This window comes from Schistocerca nitens, chromosome 8 (assembly GCF_023898315.1).
Source record: "Schistocerca nitens isolate TAMUIC-IGC-003100 chromosome 8, iqSchNite1.1, whole genome shotgun sequence".
NCBI classification, from domain to species: Eukaryota; Metazoa; Arthropoda; class Insecta; order Orthoptera; family Acrididae; genus Schistocerca; species Schistocerca nitens.
The window spans coordinates 420,508,165-420,531,256 of record NC_064621.1 but is presented as its reverse complement, the minus strand read 5'-3'; the positions used below and the strand labels follow the sequence as shown (position 1 = coordinate 420,531,256).

The window sequence follows — 23,092 nt, the reverse complement described above, 5'->3', positions numbered from 1 at the left end:
TACAATCATTTGATAACGTAAGTAGAGAGGATATAAAATGTGGATTGGCAATGGCAAGGTAAGCATTTCTGAAGAAGAGAAATTTGTTAACATATATTTAAGTGTCAGGAAGTCGTTTCTGAAAGTATTTGTATAGAGTGTGACCGTGTATGGAAGTGAAACGTGGGTGATAAATAGTTTGTACAAGAAGAGAATAGAAGCTTTCGAATTGTGGTGCTATAGAAGAATGCTGAAGATTAGATGGGTAGATCACATAAGTAAAGAGGAGGTATTGAATAGAATTAGAGAGAAGAGAAATTTGTGGCACACCTTGACTAGAAGAAGGGATCGGTTGGTAGGACATGTTCTGAGGCATCAAGTGATCACCAATTTACTATTGGAGGGCAGCGTGGAGGGTAAAAATCGTAGAGGGAGACCAAGAGATGAATACACTAAGCAGATTCAGAAGGATGTAGGTTGCAGTAAGTACTGGGAGATGAAGAAGCTTGCACAGGATGGAGTAGCATGGAGAGCTGCATCAAACCAGTCTCTGGACTGAAGACCACAACACCACCACCAACAACAACCCACAATTGACACATACACAGATATTTGTTTGGTGAATGATATCCTGTACAACTAGTAATGTAATAGGTGTCTTTCTTCTATGAAATAATATCTGTGTATTTATAGAAATGCAGTATCTTTACATTAGAAACTCTTTAATTTGTTTTGCCTTGTGTTTACAGTATGTGCTGCAGAATGAAAAGCATATACGTGTATTTGAACGTGTTTAGTCAGACTGTCCTACAAAACCCTGCATCCACCACTGGAAACAGTACGATATTTCTCTATTTGTATTAGTTTGCTAAGCTTATTTGCACAATGAGCCACTTTGTAATATACTAATGGAATCGTACCATGATCAGAATTAACACCAAACCTGAAAAAAAAGTATGTAGACTTCCAGTGCACCTGAAGCCGAGATCCTAGGACTCGTAACGCACAGTGCATTGAAATAAAGTCACGATTGTGACTGAAGTAAGTTCTTTATTTTACGAAATTAATACAGTCAAGGAAGTAACTCTGACAGCAATGGATAAAATTAAATTAAAAAATATAAAAATATCTGCCTCGTACGCTTTACACACCGTATAAGCGGAGCAGAGGGTGATGAGGAAATTATAGCGGCGATACGGACCACAATTGGGGAAATCCTCTGCCATAAGTGACTTTGGCAAACGGCATATTGTTATTGCCAGTCACGTGTGGCATCTCGGTAACAGCTAAGGTAGTCCGCTGCTCGTGTGCTAGTGTCGTAAGCGTGGCGACAAGGTGTGGTCAAAATACGGTGAAACCACGAGATTATGGCAAGGTGTTGGAATCCATGGCCCATCACAGAGACTGCTGGTCGGAAACTTGCCCAGCCTGTAAGAAAGACAGGTGGCGATTGTGGCAGAAGCTGGTGCAAGCACAATGTTCCGGAGCACACCGTTCAGCTTACATTGTGGGACAAGAGTCTCCGCTGTAGACGACACCTACTTGTTCCCACGCTGACCCAATGACATCGTCAGTTATTATTGCATTAGATACGAAATCACCAACACAGGACAGTGAATCACTGAAAACGTGTTGCCCGATCGGATGATGATTTACGTTATCACACCAGGCCGATGGTCGTGTCCCATTATGCCGTCATCCAGGCAAACGGTAGTTCGGAAAATGCCTCTCATCAAGGACGCAGGGTGGTGCGAGCAGTGTTATATCACGGAAGACATTCAACTGTGTTTCAATATGACCCGTAGTAGCAAATGAAGGCACCGTGTGAGCTATACCATACGAGAATATCACTGCAGACCTTCAAGATCCTTGCGTGTTTGAAGTCTTCCCTGGCATCGAAGACACCTCCCATCAGCATAACTGTATTTCACAAGGCTAGAGCAGTGCTACTGAGTTTTAAAGCGCATGATGGTAACCTGACGTTGATGTCATGGCGACCATATCCGTCTAATCTGAATCCGATTGAATGCATCTGTGAAATTATCGAGTGTCCGCCCAATGCCGTCCGCCCCTGGTAGCTGAGTGGTCAGCGCGACGGAATGTCATTCCTAACGGCCCGGGTTCGACTCCCAGCCGGGTCGGAGATTTTCTCCGCTCAGGATGTTGTGTTGTCCTTATCATCATCATTTCATCCCCATCGACAAGCAGATCGCCAAAGTGGCGTCGACTCGAACGACTTTCACCAGGCGAACCGTCTATCCGACTGGAGGCCCTAGGCACACGGCATTTCCATTTCCAGCCCCATGCCCACAGAGCCTCGCCTTAATTTATGCTGACTTCATGACCTGTCCATAGGCAGCTTGTGCCACGTATCTATGGAAACCTATGAAGCATTCGTCGAATTCATGCAAGGCAGGAATGCACTTTTTTGTTTCTTTTTTGTGTCATCTTACTTGTTTGATGCAGTTCGCCACGAATTACTCTCCTGTGCCAAACTCTTCCTCTCAGAGTACCACTTGCAACCTCCGTCTTCAATAACTTGGATGCCTGCCATAGAGTAACGACAAAAGTACCCAGTTCCAAAAATCACTGCTAGCATTCCCTTCTCCATAGTGGAATAATCTCGTCCAGCATTACTGAGCTGCCATGAAGCGTATGCAATAAAATTTCCCTGTATTCTTCTACAGTTTTTACCCGATGCAGCTGCCTGTGGTATAATGGGGGCTATTTCCTAATGTCTTAACAGGTGTCCTACCCTGCAGTCCTTTCTTCTTGTCAGTGCTTTCCATATATTCCTTTCCTCACCGATTCTGTAGAGAACTTTCTCACACCTTACCTTATCAGTCCACCTAATTTTCAACATTATTCTGTAGCACAACATCTCAACTGCTTCGATTCTCTTCATTTCCTGTTTTCACACAGCCCATGTTTCACTGCCTTGCACCAGACGCAAATTCTCAGAAATATATTCATCAAGTTAAGGCCTATGTTTGACACTAGTAGACATCTCCTGGCCATGATTTTTGCCTGTGCTAGTCTGCTTTCTGCATCATCCTTGCTTCACCCGTCGTTGGTTATTGTGCCACCTAGGTAGCATCTGCTTCTTGATCAGCAACTCTAACGTTAAGTTTGTCGCTGTTCTCGTTTCTGCTAGTTTTCATTACTTTCGTCTTTCTTAAATTTACCCTAATCCATATTCTGTTGTCATTAGAGTGTTTATTCCATTTTGTAAGTGTTCTTTACGTTCACTGACCGTATGAATATTATCAGCATATCTTATCACATATCTTTTCACCTTCAATGTTAATACCACCCTTGAACCTTTCCTTTATTTCCGTCATTGCTTCTTCGATGAACACGGCTGTAATTAATGCTCGAGTGGTATGCAGTTTGCGTTGGTCTTCACTTTTTCTGCGCTCTTTAGCTTGATTGGATGGAGTTTCCAAGCATGGGCTCCTACTCACTGCAGGTACCTCAAGAAACCCTCATTTGATACATTATACTTTATGTGAAAAAGCACGTGGTGTAGAGACTATGGTACCCTAAATCAGAAACGACTTTCATAGGTAATGATGTCGATTTATAGTGAATACAGCATTTATTAATAACAGGCTCCAAGCGAAGGTACCACCTTTCCTGTCTGCAGCTCCCTTTTCTTTATTTATGGGAGTCGATGAACGACCACATTGATTGTTTTTCTTGTTCTATAAACAGAGCTTTTGGTGAAAGATGGGATGACATCTTCAACATAGCTGTGGTCTGTATATCAACAGTTTTGACTGAAATAAAACCAAAGTGGTTAAACAAACGAATTCCACGACTCTTCGAATTGCAGTTAGCCACTCTCTGGCTATATTCATAAGAACGGGGTAAACCAAGGCATTTCTCAGGTTTCATACGCCGATTCAGCGATAACTTTGAGATGAATGATTCAGAATATAGAAGCTTATTGAATGTGTACAACTCCAAATAAATTTTGGGGCCAAACGATGTCTATTAAATCCTCATAAAATCGGTCCATTCCACTGGGACTACTTTGCTTTTACAATTTATGCGCTGTCCCATTGTCGATCATAAACAATTCATGGATTGTCACGGCGCAGATATAATTAATGGTAATCTTGTTGGTATGTCCTGTTTTGCCACAATAAAAGCAAGAGCTGAGATCACTGCCACAAATAATATAATTACTTCACCCATGCAAATTCTCGCATAGACTGAACACAAATGCAAACTTATTAAGAAATCTTGAAGCTACACAGTTTCATTAGCTATAGACTTAATCTCATTCACAATTAAGCATTTATCGTATCTCTTAACGAATTTAAAAGTCCTTTCCGCATAAAATGATGTTACTTGAGAATACTGAAATGCAACAAGTACAGAATGTGAGGAAACCTAACTGCTTGGCCACGATCTCGTGAAAATTCGTCAAATAAATCTGCAAAAAGATGTCCGAAAGTCGAGATATCATGAGGCCACGGTTCCTCGAATATTTCTGTCAGTTTTCTGTACAAGTTCGTTGCTCACTAACACGAACGGTAACTTCAGTCAACATCATGAACTTTTGTCTTTCCCTTCTAAAACAAATGACAGTACTGGCGCACCACTGATAATTTAACACTCATTCATCACATCTAGTCCGTTGACAGCACAAGTTTCATAATGAATGTCAGCAGCTCTAAGATTCTCACCAAAATATACACTACCGCCCACTAAAACTGCACACCAAGAAGAAATGCAGATGATAAACGGGTATTCATTGGACAAATATATTATACTAGAGCTGACATGTGATTATATTTTGACGCAATTTGGGTGCATAGCGCCTGAGAAATCAGTACCCAGAACCACCATCTCTGGCCGTAATAACGGCCTTGATACGTCTGGGCATTGAGTCAAACAGAGCTTGGATGGCGTCTACAGGTACAGCTGTCCATGCAGCTTCAACACGATACCACAGTTCATCAAGAGTAGTGACTGGCGTATTGTGACGAGCCCGTTGCTCGGTCACCATTGACCATACGCTTTGACTTGGTGAGAGGTCTTGAGAATGTGCTGGCCAGGGCAGCAGTCGAACATTTTCTGTATCCAAAAAGGCCCGTATAGGACCTGCAACACGCAGTCGTGCATTATCCTGCTGAAATGTAGGGTTTCGCAGGATAGAATGAAGGGTAGAGCCACTTGTCGTAACACATCTGAAATGACACGTACACTGTTCAAAGTGCCGTCAATGGGAAGAAGAGGTGACCGAGGCGTGTAACCAATGGCACCCCATACCATCACGCCGGGTGATACGCCAGTATGGCGATGACAAATACACGCTTCCAATGTGCGTTCACTGCGATGTCGCCAAACACGGATGCGACCATCATGATGCTGTAAACGAAACCTGGATTCATCCGAAAAAATGAGGTTTTGCCATTCGTGCACCCAGGTTCGTCGTTGAGTACACCATTGCAGGCGCTCCTGTCTGTGATGCAGCGTCAAGGGTAACCGCAGCCATGGTCTCCGAGCTGATAGTCCATGCTGCTGCAAACGTCGTCGAACTGTTCGTGCAGATGGTTGTTGTCTTGCAAACGTCCCTATCTGTGGACTCGGGGATCGAGACGTGGCTGCATGATCCGTTACAGCCACGTCGATAAAATGCCTATCATCTCGACTGCTAGTGATATGACAGTTTCACTCCGTCCACTGCTTCCCAAGGTACATGAAAATTAATATTACTGTCAGGATAGCGCTGGTATAGTTTCCACATATATCATGAGAATTTAGCAAATTTAGTCTCACTTACTTAAAAGACAATTCCATACTCACACTAAATGATGCTCATCCATACACTTGCGGTGGCATGTGCCAGGTTTCCTGAGCCTTCAGAACGATGAAATTCCTGGCAACGCTGGCCTCAAGGACCAGGTGTTCGCCCTGCAGTGGGTGCAGCGCAACATCGCCGCCTTCGGCGGCGACCCGGACAAGGTCACCATCTTCGGGGAGAGCGCAGGCGGCTCCTCCACTTCACACTTGTTCTTCTCTCCGGCGGCTAGAGGTGAGTCTCATCCAGGATCAGTTTCACCTTGTCATTATTCGCAAACCATGTTTCGAAATCATTTCTGGTTCAACTGGGAAATGGCACAACACATGGGTATTTGCATATTGCATGTTGGACCATAATGAACTTGCTATTCAAGTCAGTACTAAATATGATCCGTATTTTTAGAACTGCCATACAAACGAGGTAATAAAAAATTTTCGATCTGCTTTTTTGAGGTTTAACATGGGTGCAATAATAAGTAATTTTTATTCATTATTAAATGGAAGCTTGCACTGTACAGAAAAACGTGAAATTTCTTTATTTCAAATGTTGTGTGCAATTTCTCCTTTCCAATTTGTGGATATTTTTCCTCTTTCTGACTGCCTGTGGTGAGAAAGCTATTTGATTTTCAGTCCTGTAAGCAATTTTATTCCACCAAACTACGCTAGTGCTGTACTCTAATACGACTAATACCAATACCAGGCACTTCTTGGTATAAAAATTTACAAGTGAGGACCTAAATGTAGATCTTTTTCAGTAAGGAACAGTTTGCGACGTTTTTAGATCTTTTTAAGAAACGAACACTTTTGACCTTTTTTATAACAGCCTATTTTTAATATCATATTTGCACATTTATTTTATGGGGTATGAAATGTAATCCTGTATCAGAGTTTGGAAGCCAGTATTTTTTCATTTATAAATCTGTTCGCTATTGGGATTCAGAAAATTTTTACTCAGAAAATGCCTTAACTATACAACTTGAAACACGAAAAAATACGTTTTTACAGACTACATCGCACATATTGGCTTTGAATCTGTCAAATGGCATATGGAAGGAGTGTTAGACATTGATTGTTACTATAAAACATATTGTTGAATGTCTGTTATTATAAAGGTTGAAATCCGATTACCGAATCGTATCAAAGGAATTACCTGTAACCTTAGCATCAGGTTGAGTTTTGCTTCCCCAAACTTCTTTTAACCGCAGAGGGTATGAGCTCATGAAATCTAGGAACGACTTAAATGGCATCGACCCAACCTAATCGACCCAACCTTACGCTATTTTTAATAACTACTGACAATCAGCTCAAAGTTTTATTAATCCATATGTAGACTGATTGGTGATTCTATATTTATGTGGCCTTACATCTTAAAACCATATAACGTAAAAGCATCAGAGCCCAATATGTTGGCGGCTGAAGGGAAATTCATTACTAGCAGAGTTAAACTACGTGCTACATTTTTATACCTTACTTGTAGAGTAGTTTGTCGTGTCAGGTCAGTCTACATGATTTCTTTAGTCGTGTGGATTGGTGTGACACAGGTTCAGTGTTTCTGCTGCTGTCGAACCGAATCACTTTACAATACCCCGCTTTATAAATGGGCCACTGCATTTTGTTTTGAGTGTTCTATCTGCACAGAGATCAGCGTCTGACATGACGCCGTGTTGTAGCTACAAACAAGAGATAATAACGTAACTCATCTTTTGATTTCCTAATTGAAACTCTATGGTTACCTACTTATATCATTTTCCGTACATCCTTAATGCCGTAGTCTAAAGCCACAGTGCTCACGTTGTTCAGAGCGTCGCCATGATCTATTCCATTCAACTTTGTTTTGATCACTTCATTGAAACTTCATATTTGCAATTAGAGGACAGATAATGGAAGAACATATTTCGGGAAATATGACTCTATTCTTACTGTTTGGGTTAAACGTATATTGTTTCAAGCTAATGTTTAGCTTTTTGCCAGATAATGCCTCATTTATGAGTATCGTGACTCGGCTAGTCACAATTATCTGTTTCACCATGATGAGCTGTACTAAGACATATCTCCGTATTTTAAAACAGGAGTTTATTTTATTTTTACATTCTAATTGGTGTAGTTCTCTTTACAGCGTTAGTAACAGGAATTACTTGACTGAAGATAGGAAGTTTGGAATCAGAACGACGGAATCGCCGACTGATGTGGCAAAAGTTGTTGGCTTCGCTTTTCTTTGGTTAGGTAACGAATAGTTAGAGAATTTAAAGGGTAGCAAAGTAATTGATGCCGTCCGCTTGTTGGAAGAAATAGGTAAGGAATAGATGTTTGTAGTGTTAAGAACATAACGGAGAGCAAGATTGGGGTTCAGTGATGCATGCCAGCAGCAGTGTGAAAGATGCAGACGTGGGTGTGACTACTTGTGAGACATGTGGGAGAGTGATGCTATTAAGTGGATGTGGTGAGCGGCGTGTGTATAGGTCAGTAGTTTGAAGACCAGACCAGAATTTCATACACAGCCAGAAGGTTTTCTCGACATCAACGAAAAAAACAGTATTGAACATTTCCGTTTACTTAATTGATAGGAAATAAGGTCTTTGAGTTGAAGTTGTTTATCGTAGTAGACCACATGGGTCTTACTTGGTGTGTTGCCATGTGGAGGTGGAGGTGTTAGTTAAGGATGGTTTCAAGATTTAGCTAAAAACAGACGTGAGGCTGATAGGTTATTAGCGTTAGACTTTAGGACAATTTACACTGCTCTAAGTAGTAATCTCAGTAAAAGATGATACTGCAAAGAATGACAAGGATTCGTAAAAGACATGGGACAATTTTTTAGGCGACAGTATTCAATGGAGTCAGGCCTGGACGTAGTATTTCGCTTTATAGATAGTGTTAGTGTTATGTCTTCAGTTTCTATCGGTGTCAAATTGTTATATTTAATCCAGTCTGTGCAATACCGAGTAAGTAACGGAAGTCTGGTACGAGAGCCTCACTATCACGTCTTTGCTAGATGAAAGTTTAAATGATTCCGTTTCGAAATCACTGCTTGACAGGACAACTACATGAGGTTGGTAAGTGGAGGCTCTGTCCGCTTACAAATAATTCGGGGATTCGGAGCCCAAAGGTCTGCCATTTTAATGAATAATTCTTATAGTAAATGGAGAATGCAGATCACAGTGCTCAATGAGCTTGTTACATCAAAATATTAACGAAAAGTGTCAAACTGTAATTTGAATGTGACATTATGTTACTCTTAGAATTTACTTCCGCAGAGAAAAAACAGACATGTTTTCCAGCCGCATTTGTAGCCGATTTCTAGTGAATGGATTCTGTGGAGATGGAAGAACAGTCATTTACACCAAATGCGTCACTCAGATATGAAAGGTCATTAGAGACGTAGGACATTCTGAGACCGGGGAGAGATAAGGAAGGAAACCGGCTGTGTCCTTTTTAAGGGAACTATCTACGAATTCAGGTAAAGCACGGAACACCTAGGTCTGGTAGACGAACATTGTTTTGAACCGCTGTCCTCCCGATTGCGAGTCAAGTGTTCTGCCACACGCTCATCTCTCTCGGTGCCTCGTTAAGGCTGTATATAGGTCGGACATTACAATGAACTAAGATTTGGTTGTGGTGCAGGAGTAGTTGTACCTACAAGGAAAAATATCTTATATGAAATTTATCTCAAAGCTGTGAATATGATAATATTTCAGCCGTACTATTTACTAGAGACACATGAAAATTTGTGCCGGGCCAGGACTCGAACCCTGATTTCCCGCTTGTCGCGAGCGATGGTCTTAACCGCTTCCGCTATCCGCACAAGGCTCTGGAAACAATCCAAACATTCATACGTCCAAGTGCCCACGTCCCATACTGCTCGCACATTAGGTCATTACCGCACATGGAGAGACAATATTTTGCCTTAGCGTGAAACATAATTATTGTAGTGTCTGTATTTTTCATCGTCTGTATAGTTCTATGCTAATGTCCTTCAAACATACATTCATGTCTGGAAGACAACGGCTTCTAACTATGCAGTGTCAGTAAAATACAGACATTCTAATAACCGAATAAATATTTTATGTAGGTCATCTAAATACACTCCTGGAAAAGGAAAAAAGAACACATTGACACCGGTGTGTCAGACCCACCATACTTGCTCCGGACACTGCGAGAGGGCTGTACAAGCAATGATCACACGCACGGCACAGCGGACACACCAGGAACCACGGTGTTGGCCGTCGAATAGCGCTAGCTGCGCAGCATTTGTGCACCGCCGCCGTCAGTGTCAGCCAGTTTGCCGTGGCATACGGAGCTCCATCGCAGTCTTTAACACTGGTAGCATGCCGCGACAGCGTGGACGTGAACAGTATGTGCAGTTGACGGACTTTGAGCGAGGGCGTACAGTGGGCATGCGGGAGGCCGGGTGGACGTACCGCCGAATTGCTCAACACGTGGGGCGTGAGGTCTCCACAGTACATCGATGTTGTCGCCAGTGGTCGGCGGAAGGTGCACGTGCCCGTCGACCTGGGACCGGACCGCAGCGACGCACGGATGCACGCCAAGACCGTAGGATCCTACGCAGTGCCGTAGGGGACCGCACCGCCACTTCCCAGCAAATTAGGGACACTGTTGCTCCTGGGGTATCGGCGAGGACCATTCGCAACCGTCTCCATGAAGCTGGGCTATGGTCTCGCACACCGTTAGGCCGTCTTCCACTCACGCCCCAACATCGTGCAGCCCGCCTCCAGTGGTGTCGCGACAGGCGTGAATGGAGGGACGAATGGAGACGTGTCGTCTTCAGCGATGAGAGTCGCTTCTGCCTTGGTGCCAATGATGGTCGTATGCGTGTTTGGCGCCGTGCAGGTGAGCGCCACAATCAGGACTAAATGGTTTAAATGGCTCTGAGCACTATGCGACTTAACTTCTGAGGTCATCAGTCGCCTAGAACTTAGACCTAATTAAACCTAACTAACCTAAGGACATCACACACATCCATGCCAGAGGCAGGATTCGAACCTGCGACCGTAGCGGTCTCGCCGTTCCAGACTGTAGCGCCTAGAACCGCTCGGCCACTCCGGCCGGCAATCAGGACTACATACGACCGAGGCACACAGGGCCAACACCCGGCATCATGGTGTGGGGAACGATCTCCTACACTGGCCGTACACCACTGGTGATCGTCGAGGGGACACTGAATAGTGCACGGTACATCCAAACCGTCATCGATCCCATCGTTCTACCATTCCTAGACCGGCAATGGAACTTGCTGTTCCAACAGGACAATGCACGTCCGCATGTATCCCATGCCACCCAACGTGCTCTAGAATGTGTAAGTCAACTACCCTGGCCAGCAAGATCTCCGGATCTGTCCCCCATTGAGCATGTTTGGGACTGGATGAAGCGTCGTCTCACGCGGTCTGCACGTCCAGCACGAACGCTGGTCCAACTGAGGCGCCAGGTGGAAATGGCATGGCAAGCCGTTCCACAGGACTACATCCAGCATCTGTACGATCGTCTCCATGGGAGAATAGCAGCCTGCATTGCTGCGAAAGGTGGATATACACTGTACTAGTGCCGACATTGTGCATGCTCTGTTGCCTGTGTCTATGTGCCTGTGGTTCTGTCAGTGTGATCATGTGATGTATCTGACCCCAGGAATGTGTCAATAAAGTTTCCCCTTCCTGGGACAATGAATTCACGGTGTTCTTATTTCAATTTCCAGGAGTGTAGCTCCCGCTTCAAGCTCTAGCAGACTTAACACTGCAGAATTGGAGATACAAACGAGTTTATTTCCTACAAAGGCCTTAGTGATAACTTTTTGTTTATTTTTCCAGAGAAAAGATAATTACTGTATTGCTGTGTTACAGCCGAGACATAGCACAGGGAAACAGTTACTCATACGTAACATCAGCGTATAAATAGTTTATGTGATCATGATTTGGAAATATTAAAATCACAAGAAGTCAAGTCAGAATGCAGATTTCAAAGTAGTGAAAGTAGGGTCGATTTAAATTTACGCATCCGTTATGGATAGTAGGCAAATATAGGCAACCTGTAAAGATAACGTTGAAAGCAATAACTTGTAAAACGATTTTTCGACCGATGCTTGAATATTCCTCGACATTCTCGGGCCAATAACTGAAAGAATAGATGGAAGACAAAGAGGAGATCTGAAGAAGAACAGCACCTTCCTTTAGTCAACACCACAGCATTGCAGAGACCCTCTTGTAACTCCAGTGGCAGACACTACAAGAGATCTCTTGTGCAAGAAGATGTGGTAACCTGTTAGAAATCCATAACACGCTTTTCTAGAAGAGTCAGCCAATATATTGCTTCCTCCTACGTATATCTAGCAGAAAGGCCATAAAAGTAAAGTAACAAATACACTCTTGGAAATTGAAATAAGAACACCGTGAATTCATTGTCCCAGGAAGGGGAAACTTTATTGACACATTCCTGGGGTCAGATACATCACATGATCACACTGACAGAACCACAGGCACATAGACACAGGCAACAGAGCATGCACAATGTCGGCACTAGTACAGTGTATATCCACCTTTCGCAGCAATGCAGGCTGCTATTCTCCCATGGAGACGATCGTACAGATGCTGGATGTAGTCCTGTGCAACGGCTTGCCATGACATTTCCACCTGGCGCCTCAGTTGGACCAGCGTTCGTGCTGGACGTGCAGACCGCGTGAGACGACGCTTCATCCAGTCCCAAACATGCTCAATGGGGGACAGATCCGGAGATCTTGCTGGCCAGGGTAGTTGACTTACACATTCTAGAGCACGTTGGGTGGCACGGGATACATGCGGACGTGCATTGACCTGTTGGAACAGCAAGTTCCCTTGCCGGTCTAGGAATGGTAGAACGATGGGTTCGATGACGGTTTGGATGTACCGTGCACTATTCAGTGTCCCCTCGACGATCACCAGTGGTGTACGGCCAGTGTAGGACATCGCTCCCCACACCATGATGCCGGGTGTTGGCCCTGTGTGCCTCGGTCGTATGCAGTCCTGATTGTGGCGCTCACCTGCACGGCGCCAAACACGCATACGACCATCATTGGCACCAAGGCAGAAGCGACTCTCATCGCTGAAGACGACACGTCTCCATTCGTCCCTCCATTCACGCCTGTCGCGACACCACTGGAGGCGGGCTGCACGATGTTGGGGCGTGAGCGGAAGACGGCCTAACGGTGTGCGGGACCGTAGCCCAGCTTCATGGAGACGGTTGTGAATGGTCCTCGCCGATACCCCAGGAGCAACAGTGTCCCTAATTTGCTGGGAAGTGGCGGTGCGGTCCCCTACGGCACTGCGTAGGATCCTACGGTCTTGGCGTGCATCCGTGCGTCGCTGCGGTCCGGTCCCAGGTCGACGGGCACGTGCACCTTCCGCCGACCACTCGCGACAACATCGATGTACTGTGGAGACCTCACGCCCCACGTGTTGAGCAATTCGGCGGTACGTCCACGCGGCCTCCCGCATGCCCACTATACGCCCTCGCTCAAAGTCCGTCAACTGCACATACGGTTCACGTCCACGCTGTCGCGGCATGCTACCAGTGTTAAAGACTGCGATGGAGCTCCGTATGTCACGGCAAACTGGCTGACACTGACGGCGGCGGTGCACAAATGCTGCGCAGCTAGCGCCATTCGACGGCCAACACCGTGGTTCCTGGTGTGTCCGCTGTGCCGTGCGTGTGATCATTGCTTGTTCAGCCCTCTCGCAGTGTACGGAGCAAGTATGGTGGGTCTGACACACCGGTGTCAATGTGTTCTTTTTTCCATTTCCAGGAGTGTATTTTAGCTCACACGGACATCACCAATCGTTCTTCCCACACATTGACATCGTTCGGATGTTGTAACTTACTATTAATTCAGTCCAATAATCCCAAGTACCATAAACGGTTTGCTGCTATAGTTCATTAAAACGGGTGGCAGATTGCACAGCATACACCTGCGTCCCAAGGTGGCACTAGAACAAAAATGTGGCAACACAATAAAAGTATATCAAATGACATTTATTACTAGTTAGGACAGAAACTGTACTTAAAGTTGACAGCAGGCGACCGATGCGAGTGCCTTCGCCAACAGCACGTCATCGCCTGCAGCGCCTCTCCAGGTCTCGTGACTGTAGCTGCTTGACCGTAGACGACTGGAAAACCGTGCCCTCGTCACATTAGTCCTGATTTCAGTTTTTAAGAGCTGGTGGTAGGGTTCGCGTGTGGTGCAGACAGCACGAAGTCATAGACCGAATTGGTCAACAATGGACTTTGCAATCCGGTGGTGGCTCCATAATGTTGTGGGCTATGTGTACATGGATGGACTGGGCCCTCTGGTCAAACTGAACCGATCATTGACTCGAAATGATTATTTTCGGCTGCTTGCAGACTATTTGAAGCCATTCATGAACTTCACAAAAAAAATTTGGAACATTTTTGGATGACAATGCGCCATGTCAACGGGCAACGATTGGCTTGAAGAGTATTCTGGGCACTTCGAGCGAGAGATTTAGCCACCCAGGTGGCCAAACGCAAATCCAGTCGAACATTTGTGGGACATAATCTAGAGGTCATTTTGTGCACAAAATCGTGCAATGGCAACAGTTCCGCAGTTATGGACGACTTACAGGCAGCATGGTTCATTATTTCTGCAGGAGGCTTCCAACGACTTACTGCGCAGGTGCCGTGCCGAGCTGCTGCACTACGCTACTCAAAATGAGGTCCGACACGATATTAGGAGACATTCCATGACTTTTGCCACCTCAATGTGTCTCCTGTCAGTAAATAGACGAGATACGAAAGTTCAGTCTCCTTAATCATGTGTGATTATTTTGACGAAATGAGACTATTTTTACAGGTCTGTTCCGTGGAGTGATCATGGAGAGCGGCGTAGCAAACGGCAACTGGAGCGTGGAGCAGAGCCCCAGAGAGAAGGCGTACCGCCTGGCGGCGGCGCTCGGCTTCCAGACGCAGGGCGCCAACGACTCTGCCGTCGCTGCCTTCCTGAGGGCCGCCGACCACGCAGACCTCACCAGGGACAACAGCCAGGCCCTCTCAGACTTCGTGAGTCGAACTGTGGCAATTTTGTTGGTCCTAGACAGTTTGTGGCAGCAATCACTCGACGTTCTGCACAGGGAATTACCTGAATCGCCTGTCCTCCTGATCATTGATGCCAGGTGAATCTGAGCTCTAGCGACAAAATTTCTGATGAAGTTTTTCTGAATATTTTCATATCAAGGACACTTGCTTCGTGCGATACTCTCCAGTGTAGTAATACACACTATATGATCAAAGTATCTGGACAGCCATACTTAACGCGGAATTGACCACTAGATGTAACTACAGGTGGAACCACCACTTTAAAAGAAAGGGGGGTGGGACCGGGGGGGGGGGGGGTATTGCATTGTCAGTAGAGAAGCGCTAACAGCAGGCTGGGTGGGCCAGGAGCGCTCAGTGACCTGAAAAATAGACTAGTCATCGAAATTTTTGTGAGTGAAAATCCCTTCAGTCGCTATTCAAGCGTTCTATAGTTGTTGACGATATGATGTGAAGTGGAAAAGCGAATGCAGAACCAATACTACGCCAAGAGGAGGCAGATGGTATTGTTATTGATGACAGTGTCACTAAAGCATACTTACTAAACACAGTTTTCAGAAATTCCTTTACCAAATAAGACGAAATAAACATCCCAGAATTCGACTCAACAACAACTTCCAACATGAGAAACCAAAAAATATGTATTGTCGGTGAGCGAAACAGCTTAAATTATTCAAGAAAAGCAAGGCCTCCGATCGAGATTGTATATCAGTCATGTTCTTTTAAGAGAATGCTGATACAATAGATCCACAGTTAGCAAACATATAAAACGCCCGCTCAACGAAAGATACGTACTTACGACTGGAAAGTTGCGCAAGTCACACCAGTACTCAAGAAAGAAAATTGGAGTATTCCACTGAACTGCAGACTCATATCACTAACCTAGATTTCCAATGGGGTTTTGGAACAAAGTCTGTGTTCGAACATTGTAAATTACCTCGAAGATAACGATTTATTGACAAACAGCTAACACGGATTCAGAAACTACCGTTTCTTCTGAAACGCAATCAGCTCCTTACTAGCAAGAAGTAACGAGGGCTATCGATACGGAATCCTACATTGATTACATACTTTTAAATTTTCAGAATGCTTTTGACAAAGCTCCTCACAAGCGATTTCTAATCGAAATATTTGGTTACATGGAATCACCTGAGTTATGCCTCTGGATTTATGGTTTCCTGTTAGCAAGGCCACAGCTCGTAGTAAGTGAGGGAAAGTCATAGAATACAAGAGAAGTAATACCCGGGTTTCCCCAAGGATCCGTTATAGACTCTTTCTTGTTCCTGATCTACGTAAAGGATTTAAGAGACAAACCTCACCAGCCCTATTAGAGTATTTGCAGATAATACTGTCATTTACGGTCTTGTAAAGTCGTCAGATGATCAAAACCAATTGCAGAATGATTTACACATGATATCTGAATGATGCGAAAAGTGGTAATTTACTCTAAAGAATGGAAAATATGAAGTCATATGTATGAAAATTGAAGGAAATCAGATAAATTTGAGCTACACGGTAAATCACACAAATGTAAAGGCTGTAAATTCATCTAAGAACTTAGGGATTACAATTACGAATAGCAAATTGGAATTACCACGTAGATAATGTTGTGAAGAAAGCGAACCAAGGACTGCGACTTATTGGAAGAACCCTTTTAAGATGCAACAGGTCAACTGAAGAAAATGCCAAAACTGAGCTTGTCCAACCTGCTCTGGAGTACGGCTGCACTGAGTGGGATCCGCATCAGATAGGATGACGAAGTACATCGAAAAAGTTCAATGGAGGAAAGTTCGTTTTGTATATAGCGAAGGAAGGGGGAGAGAGCGACGGGTATGATACGCCAATTACGGTAGTAATAATGAAAACAAAGGCGTTTTTCTGCAGTGGAGTGTTATTTTGAAACTATTTGGCAGATTACAACTATGTGACGGGTTAAGACTCAAATCCCGAACATTCTCTTTCCAAATGAGTTACGCAGACACGCCCCAACTCATTCTCATAGCAAAGGACGAGTCGTCACTTGTGCCCATACAGCTCAGTCCTAAAGAGCAGCCAAGGTCTTCGACTCATTTTATAACTTATTTTTGAACTGTTTTTTTGATATATCAGTAAGTTTGAAAACAGAGCACTGTCAGTAAGTTTCAACTTTACGATAACGTCTTTTTAGGATCGCTTGACCCCCCCCCCCCCCTCGCCCCCAGGGTATGCAGGAATGCTTCCCTGACTTTTGGAACACAGGAGATAAATACTGTTAGGATTGAGGCAGTATGGACGGGACGAGAATCGTGGATGTCTTGCTCAGTTGTAACAGTTCTGTAAACAAAATAAGAGGTCAGGGATTTGAGCCCTGGTCTGCAAGGAAATTTCAGCTATCTACTTGTTTATGAAACGATTTCCAGATCCCCTTTCCCAAGTTGCATAATCATGATGGATTAGCAATACTCAAGTCGATGGACTGCCGTTATATCGAATATTTTTACCTGGCCATTGAGCTACACGAAATTTTTAAGTAATTCAGCAGAAAAAATGTTAAGCCGACAAGTATATACCGCCAGTTGGCTGAGACAGCGAAAACTGGATGAGAAGTGAGTTCTCATTTCTCTCATTAACCCTCTGCTTTCATGACCTAAAAAAATTATGTTATTAAACTTTGTGGCGTGATACCCTTTCTGTCATCACTTTCGTCAGTCAACCTAACATAACTGCGTATCGTGTTTCACGACAGGGAGATTTTCTCTGCCCCAGCGTGCAAACCCGCTTAAAAACCACACTCAGGCCGGCTGGTGCAACAGTCCAACAGTCAGCTATTCTTGTAGAGTGGAGTCGGGACTTGCTCACCTTCTCACAACCTAGCAAGGTCTGAGCTGCATCAGGAGACGCTAGAGAAGAATGAACAGTTCCAAACAACTGAACTTCAAAAAAATCATAATATCATGAGACACTGATGGCTGTAAACGCGGTTATTCAAAGTATCGTGCTAGGGAGTAAGTGGATTGCACGTGGAAACAACTAAAGTACTGAGCTCATAACAAATTTATTTGAATTTCTGGACAGTCCAGAATTTTTACTAAACCATTTCAACGCTTGCAATAACAGCTCCATCTTCCACAAAGTCCAATACATTTGTTATGAGCTCAGAACTTTCATTGCTTTTACGTGGAATCCATATACTCCCTATCACGATACTCTGAATAACCGCATTTACATTCCTGAACAAGAAGGCAAGTCTTTGGAAAGTTAAGAGAAACGTAGACTTCTGGTGAAGCAAGAATTGGTGCCTTTACGAACCGTCGATGTATATGCTTGTGAAATAAGGAAGAACGAATTTCAGACAGTTTGGTACTAACAAGAGCTCCGAAACTGTTAACACATGTACATTAAGTTCAGACACCTATAAAGTAGTTGACATAATAGGGAGAAATAAATTTCAATGATAATGGGCATATATGCTCTGTGTTAATCCTGTCAGGAATCATCTGTAAAAACAAATGACAGGAGCAAATTTGTCTTAGAATAGGTACACTGGACCTGTATAATGACACAGGGCCAACTGCTGAAATATTAAGTACGAAAATAGTCTTAAATTCTTATTGTGTTTTAGAAGCTTTTCAAACAGTTGATGACCAACTGTTCACACTGGCGGGAAGCCTGAGCATAAAACAGAAACTAAAATGTTTACGATGGGGGACTGTTACGAGCTGCTATGTTTTTCGTGTTATGTTTTATATTCTAACCAGAGAACACGTCTTTTCCTGTCATAACTAAACAGATTTTTAAACAGAGTGATTGGCCTGTCAGTTATTTGTAAGTGACCAGGAAAACATATTTTTTTCCGAATACATTAACTTGCATCCTTTGAACATATTTTGTTTCATTTGCAAAGATTTTGCATGAAAACGAAATGGACAGTTCTCAGTTTTGTACAATACACGGTTTTCGTATGAGTTACGCCGATTGAGAACAACAACATATGAGTCAGAGTTTAACTAATATTTTACATATGTGATGTCTGTTCTTCAGGACACGTCTGAAAGAAAAGGCACCAGTTTGATCCTGCATCCACTATGGATCAAGACACAAATAACTTGAAGGCATTAGCTGCAGTGGGCACTGATTTATATCAATGAGGCAAGTTGACAATTTGTAGTGGAGTGGTATTCGAACATCGGTCCCCGCTTACTAGACAGATCCACTGGCCACTACGCCATCCAGACACAGTGGTCACCACGACTACACGGATAGCTTTAGCACACCTCCTACCAGACCCAAAAATCTCAACTTATACCGCACACTATTGATATAGTGCTCCTGGTCATTAGCCTCAATACTTGCAGCACTATCCGATTCCCATGAGATGTCTAGCTTGGTGTACAACTGCACTGAAGGAATCATTTGCCGTCATCACCCTAATTATGTACAGTGGCCAGCACATCTGCCTAGTAAGCAGGAGCCCAGGTTCGAACCATGGTACGGCAAAAATTTTGAACTTCCCCTATTGATATAAATCAATACCCAGTAGCAGCTAATGCGTCTTGATTCATGGTGGTGGGCAATGATCCCCTCAGTGAAGATACATGTCAAGCTTGAACTCTTACACAAATCAGCAAGACGCCATGAGGATTGATGCTAATGAGCAGAGGCATTACATCAGTAGTGTGTGGCATAAATTGAGAATTTGTGTCCAACATGAGGTGATGGGAAGTGCTAGGGTAGTCTGCGTGGTTATGGTGATCATTGTGTCCGGATAGCTCTGTAGCTAGCACATCAGCCTTTTACACAGGACCCTGGTTCCGATACCAATCCAGAAAAAATTTTAACTTCTCCAATTGATATAGGTCAATGCCCACTGGCAATAATGTCTTTAATTTTTTTTGGCTTAATGTAGTTTACAATCTGCAGTTACACAAATGGTTAAGAATGTTAGGGTCATTACGATTCAGCAATGGCTTTTGAGCGTCTAACACTATTTTGCATTAGGATAAAATCAATCTTTGAAACTGATCGCCTAACCTCAGTGGTGAACATTGGTGTGATCTGCCTAAATAGTTCTTGACAACATACAAAACAATTTTTAATAACTTTTGAGTGAAATTATAAGGCTTAAAACTCGTTATATTGTCTGTTACTTATCTTAGTCTCTTCTTTGTAGTTTTCTCCATGTTTTACATTGTCACAGTAAATCTAGAAAGTTGACTCCTGTCTGAAAAGCAAAGATCTAGGATCGCTAATTTTGCTATACATCATTATAAAATGATCAGCTGCGAGGTTTTTTTCTCATTAATATTTTCATTATTTATTACTTTGTTTTGAAGGATATATCATCACACACACAATTTATTGGACGACTGATGTTTTCAATTAAAATATTTGCTTTAACAGACATTGGCAATCAACACCATACTCTTCTCAATAACAACTACTTAAAACACACCGAAAAGAAGGAAGAGGTCAGAGATTCATTTTATCATAAAACTATCTACACAAGAAATGACATTTATGAGTAATTCATACTTCGGTAACTGACACCGTAGCTTTTTTTAAATGATTATTCAAAATCGTACAAATAATCAGAATAATAGTAATCATTAGTAATCTTTTCTAAATTATAAAAATATACGAGGGCGGTTCAGAAAGTAACCTCCGATTGGTCACAGTGCGGGTTGTGGGGGGAGTAGCGACGCCATCTGTGCGTTCACGCACTCAACATGTCAGTCGGCATCAAGCCGTGGTCGAGTGAACGTCGTACCTGCGCTAGTTTAGTTTTTGTGGCAGTTTGAAATGTGTGCTGCAATAGAAAACCCCGCCAAATGTGAAGTGCGTGCTCTCATAAGGTTTTTTACAGCCAAAGGATATTCTGCAGCAGCTATTCATCGTGAGCTTTGTGCCGTGTACGGACCAAGAGTTATGAGTGAAGGAGTTGTCCGTGAATGGGTACGTTTATTTAAAAGTGGACGAGAAAACGTTCATGATGAAGAGAGGAGTGGTAGACCATCATTGGTGACTGACGAACTCGTTCAGACAGTTGATGCAAAAGTTCGTGAAAATCGACGTTTCTCAATGTCGGAGTTGTCTACTGGTTTTCCACAGATTTCTAAGACTCTCTTGTACGAGATAGTGACAGCAAGATTGGGTTACCGTAAGTTCTGTGCACGATGGGTGCCCAAAATTCTTACCGACCACCACAAAACTCAAAGAATGGCCTCTGCATTAGACTTTCTGTCACGTTATGAGGACGAAGGAGAACCACTGCTAAACAGAATCGTGACCGGTGAGAAAACCTGGATTAAGTACGTGAACCCTGAGACAAAAGAACAATCAAAGATGTGGGCACATTCAAATTCGCCTACCAAACCAAGAAAAGCCTCGCAAGATTTTTCTGCCAGAAAACTGATGGCAACGGTGTTTTGGGATGCCAAAGGGGTGTTGTTGGTTGAATTCATGGAACGTGGTACGACCATTAATCAAGACGTGTACTGTGAAAGAATAAAAAAGTTACGACGGGCTATACAGAACAAACGCCGTGGTATGCTGACTTCCGGTATCGTTTTTTTGCACGATAACGCCCGTCCTCACTCTGCTCGCAGAACAACGGCCCTTCTTGAGTCCTTCAAGTGGGACGTTATCAACCATCCACCTTACAGCCCAGACCTGCCGCCAAGTGATTATCACCTCTTCATGCATTTGAAGAAATGGCTCGGGTCACAGCGGTTTGATGACGACGAAGAGCTCAAAGATGCGCTCACAGGCTGGCTCCAGGCACAAGCGGGTGATTTTTATGCAGAAGGAATTTCAAAGCTTGTGAAGAGATACGATAAGTGCCTCAATCGCTATGGAGACTATGTAGAAAAATAGTGCAAAGATGTAGTTGTAAGATGTATATACACTCCTGGAAATTGAAATAAGAACACCGTGAATTCATTGTCCCAGGAAGGGGAAACTTTATTGACACATTCAGATACATCACATGATCACACTGACAGAACCACAGGCACATAGACACAGGCAACAGAGCATGCACAATGTCGGCACTAGTACAGTGTATATCCACCTTTCGCAGCAATGCAGGCTGCTATTCTCCCATGGAGACGATCGTACAGATGCTGGATGTAGTCCTGTGGAACGGCTTGCCATGCCATTTCCACCTGGCGCCTCAGTTGGACCAGCGTTCGTGCTGGACGTGCAGACCGCGTGAGACAACGCTTCATCCAGTCCCAAACATGCTCAATGGAGGACAGATCCGGAGATCTTGCTGGCCAGGGTAGTTGACTTACACCTTCTAGAGAACGTTGGGTGGCACGGGATACATGCGGACGTGCATTGTCCTGTTGGAACAGCAAGTTCCCTTGCCGGTCTAGGAATGGTAGAACGATGGGTTCGATGACGGTTTGGATGTACCGTGCACTATTCAGTGTCCCCTCGACGATCACCAGTGGTGTACGGCCAGTGTAGGAGATCGCTCCCCACACCAAGATGCCGGGTGTTGGCCCTGTGTGCCTCGGTCGTATGCAATCCTGATTGTGGCGCTCACCTGCTCGGCGCCATACACGCATACGACCATCATTGGCACCAAGGCAGAAGCGACTCTCATCGCTGAAGACGACACGTCTCCATTCGTCCCTCCATTCACGCCTGTCGCGACACCACTGGAGGCGGGCTGCACGATGTTGGGGCGTGAGTGGAAGACGGCCTAACGGTGTGCGGGACCGTAGCCCAGCTTCATGGAGACGGTTGCGAATGGTCCTCGCCGATACCCCAGGAGCAACAGTGTCCCTAATTTGCTGGGAAGTGGCGGTGCGGTCCCCTACGGCACTGCGTAGGATCCTACGGTCTTGGCGTGCATCCGTGCGTCGCTGCGGTCCGGTCCCAGGTCGACGGGCACGTGCACCTTCCGCCGACCACTCGCGACAACATCGATGTACTGTGGAGACCTCACGCCCCACGTGTTGAGCAATTCGGCGGTACGTCCACGCGGCCTCCCGCATGCCCACTATACGCCCTCGCTCAAAGTCCGTCAACTGCACATCCGGTTCACGTCCACGCTGTCGCGGCATGCTACCAGTGTTAAAGACTGCGATGGAGCTCCGTATGTCACGGCAAACTGGCTGACACTGACGGCGGCGATGCACAAATGCTGCGCAGCTAGCGCCATTCGACGGCCAACACCGCGGTTCCTGGTGTGTCCGCTGTGCCGTGCGTGTGATCATTGCTTGTA

The 23,092-nt window shown here is 44.4% G+C and overlaps 1 protein-coding gene across 1 annotated transcript in view; it reads left to right on the top strand.

Annotated features, from left to right (window-relative positions):
• Positions 1 to 23,092, top strand: part of LOC126199266 (acetylcholinesterase-like) — an 89,908-nt gene that overhangs the window by 35,913 nt on the left and 30,903 nt on the right. Inside the window, exons 4-5 of the mRNA XM_049936072.1 lie at positions 5,840 to 6,025; positions 14,642 to 14,847. Coding sequence (XP_049792029.1) covers positions 5,840 to 6,025; positions 14,642 to 14,847 — 392 coding nt within the window. The remainder of the gene's footprint in view (positions 1 to 5,839; positions 6,026 to 14,641; positions 14,848 to 23,092) is intronic.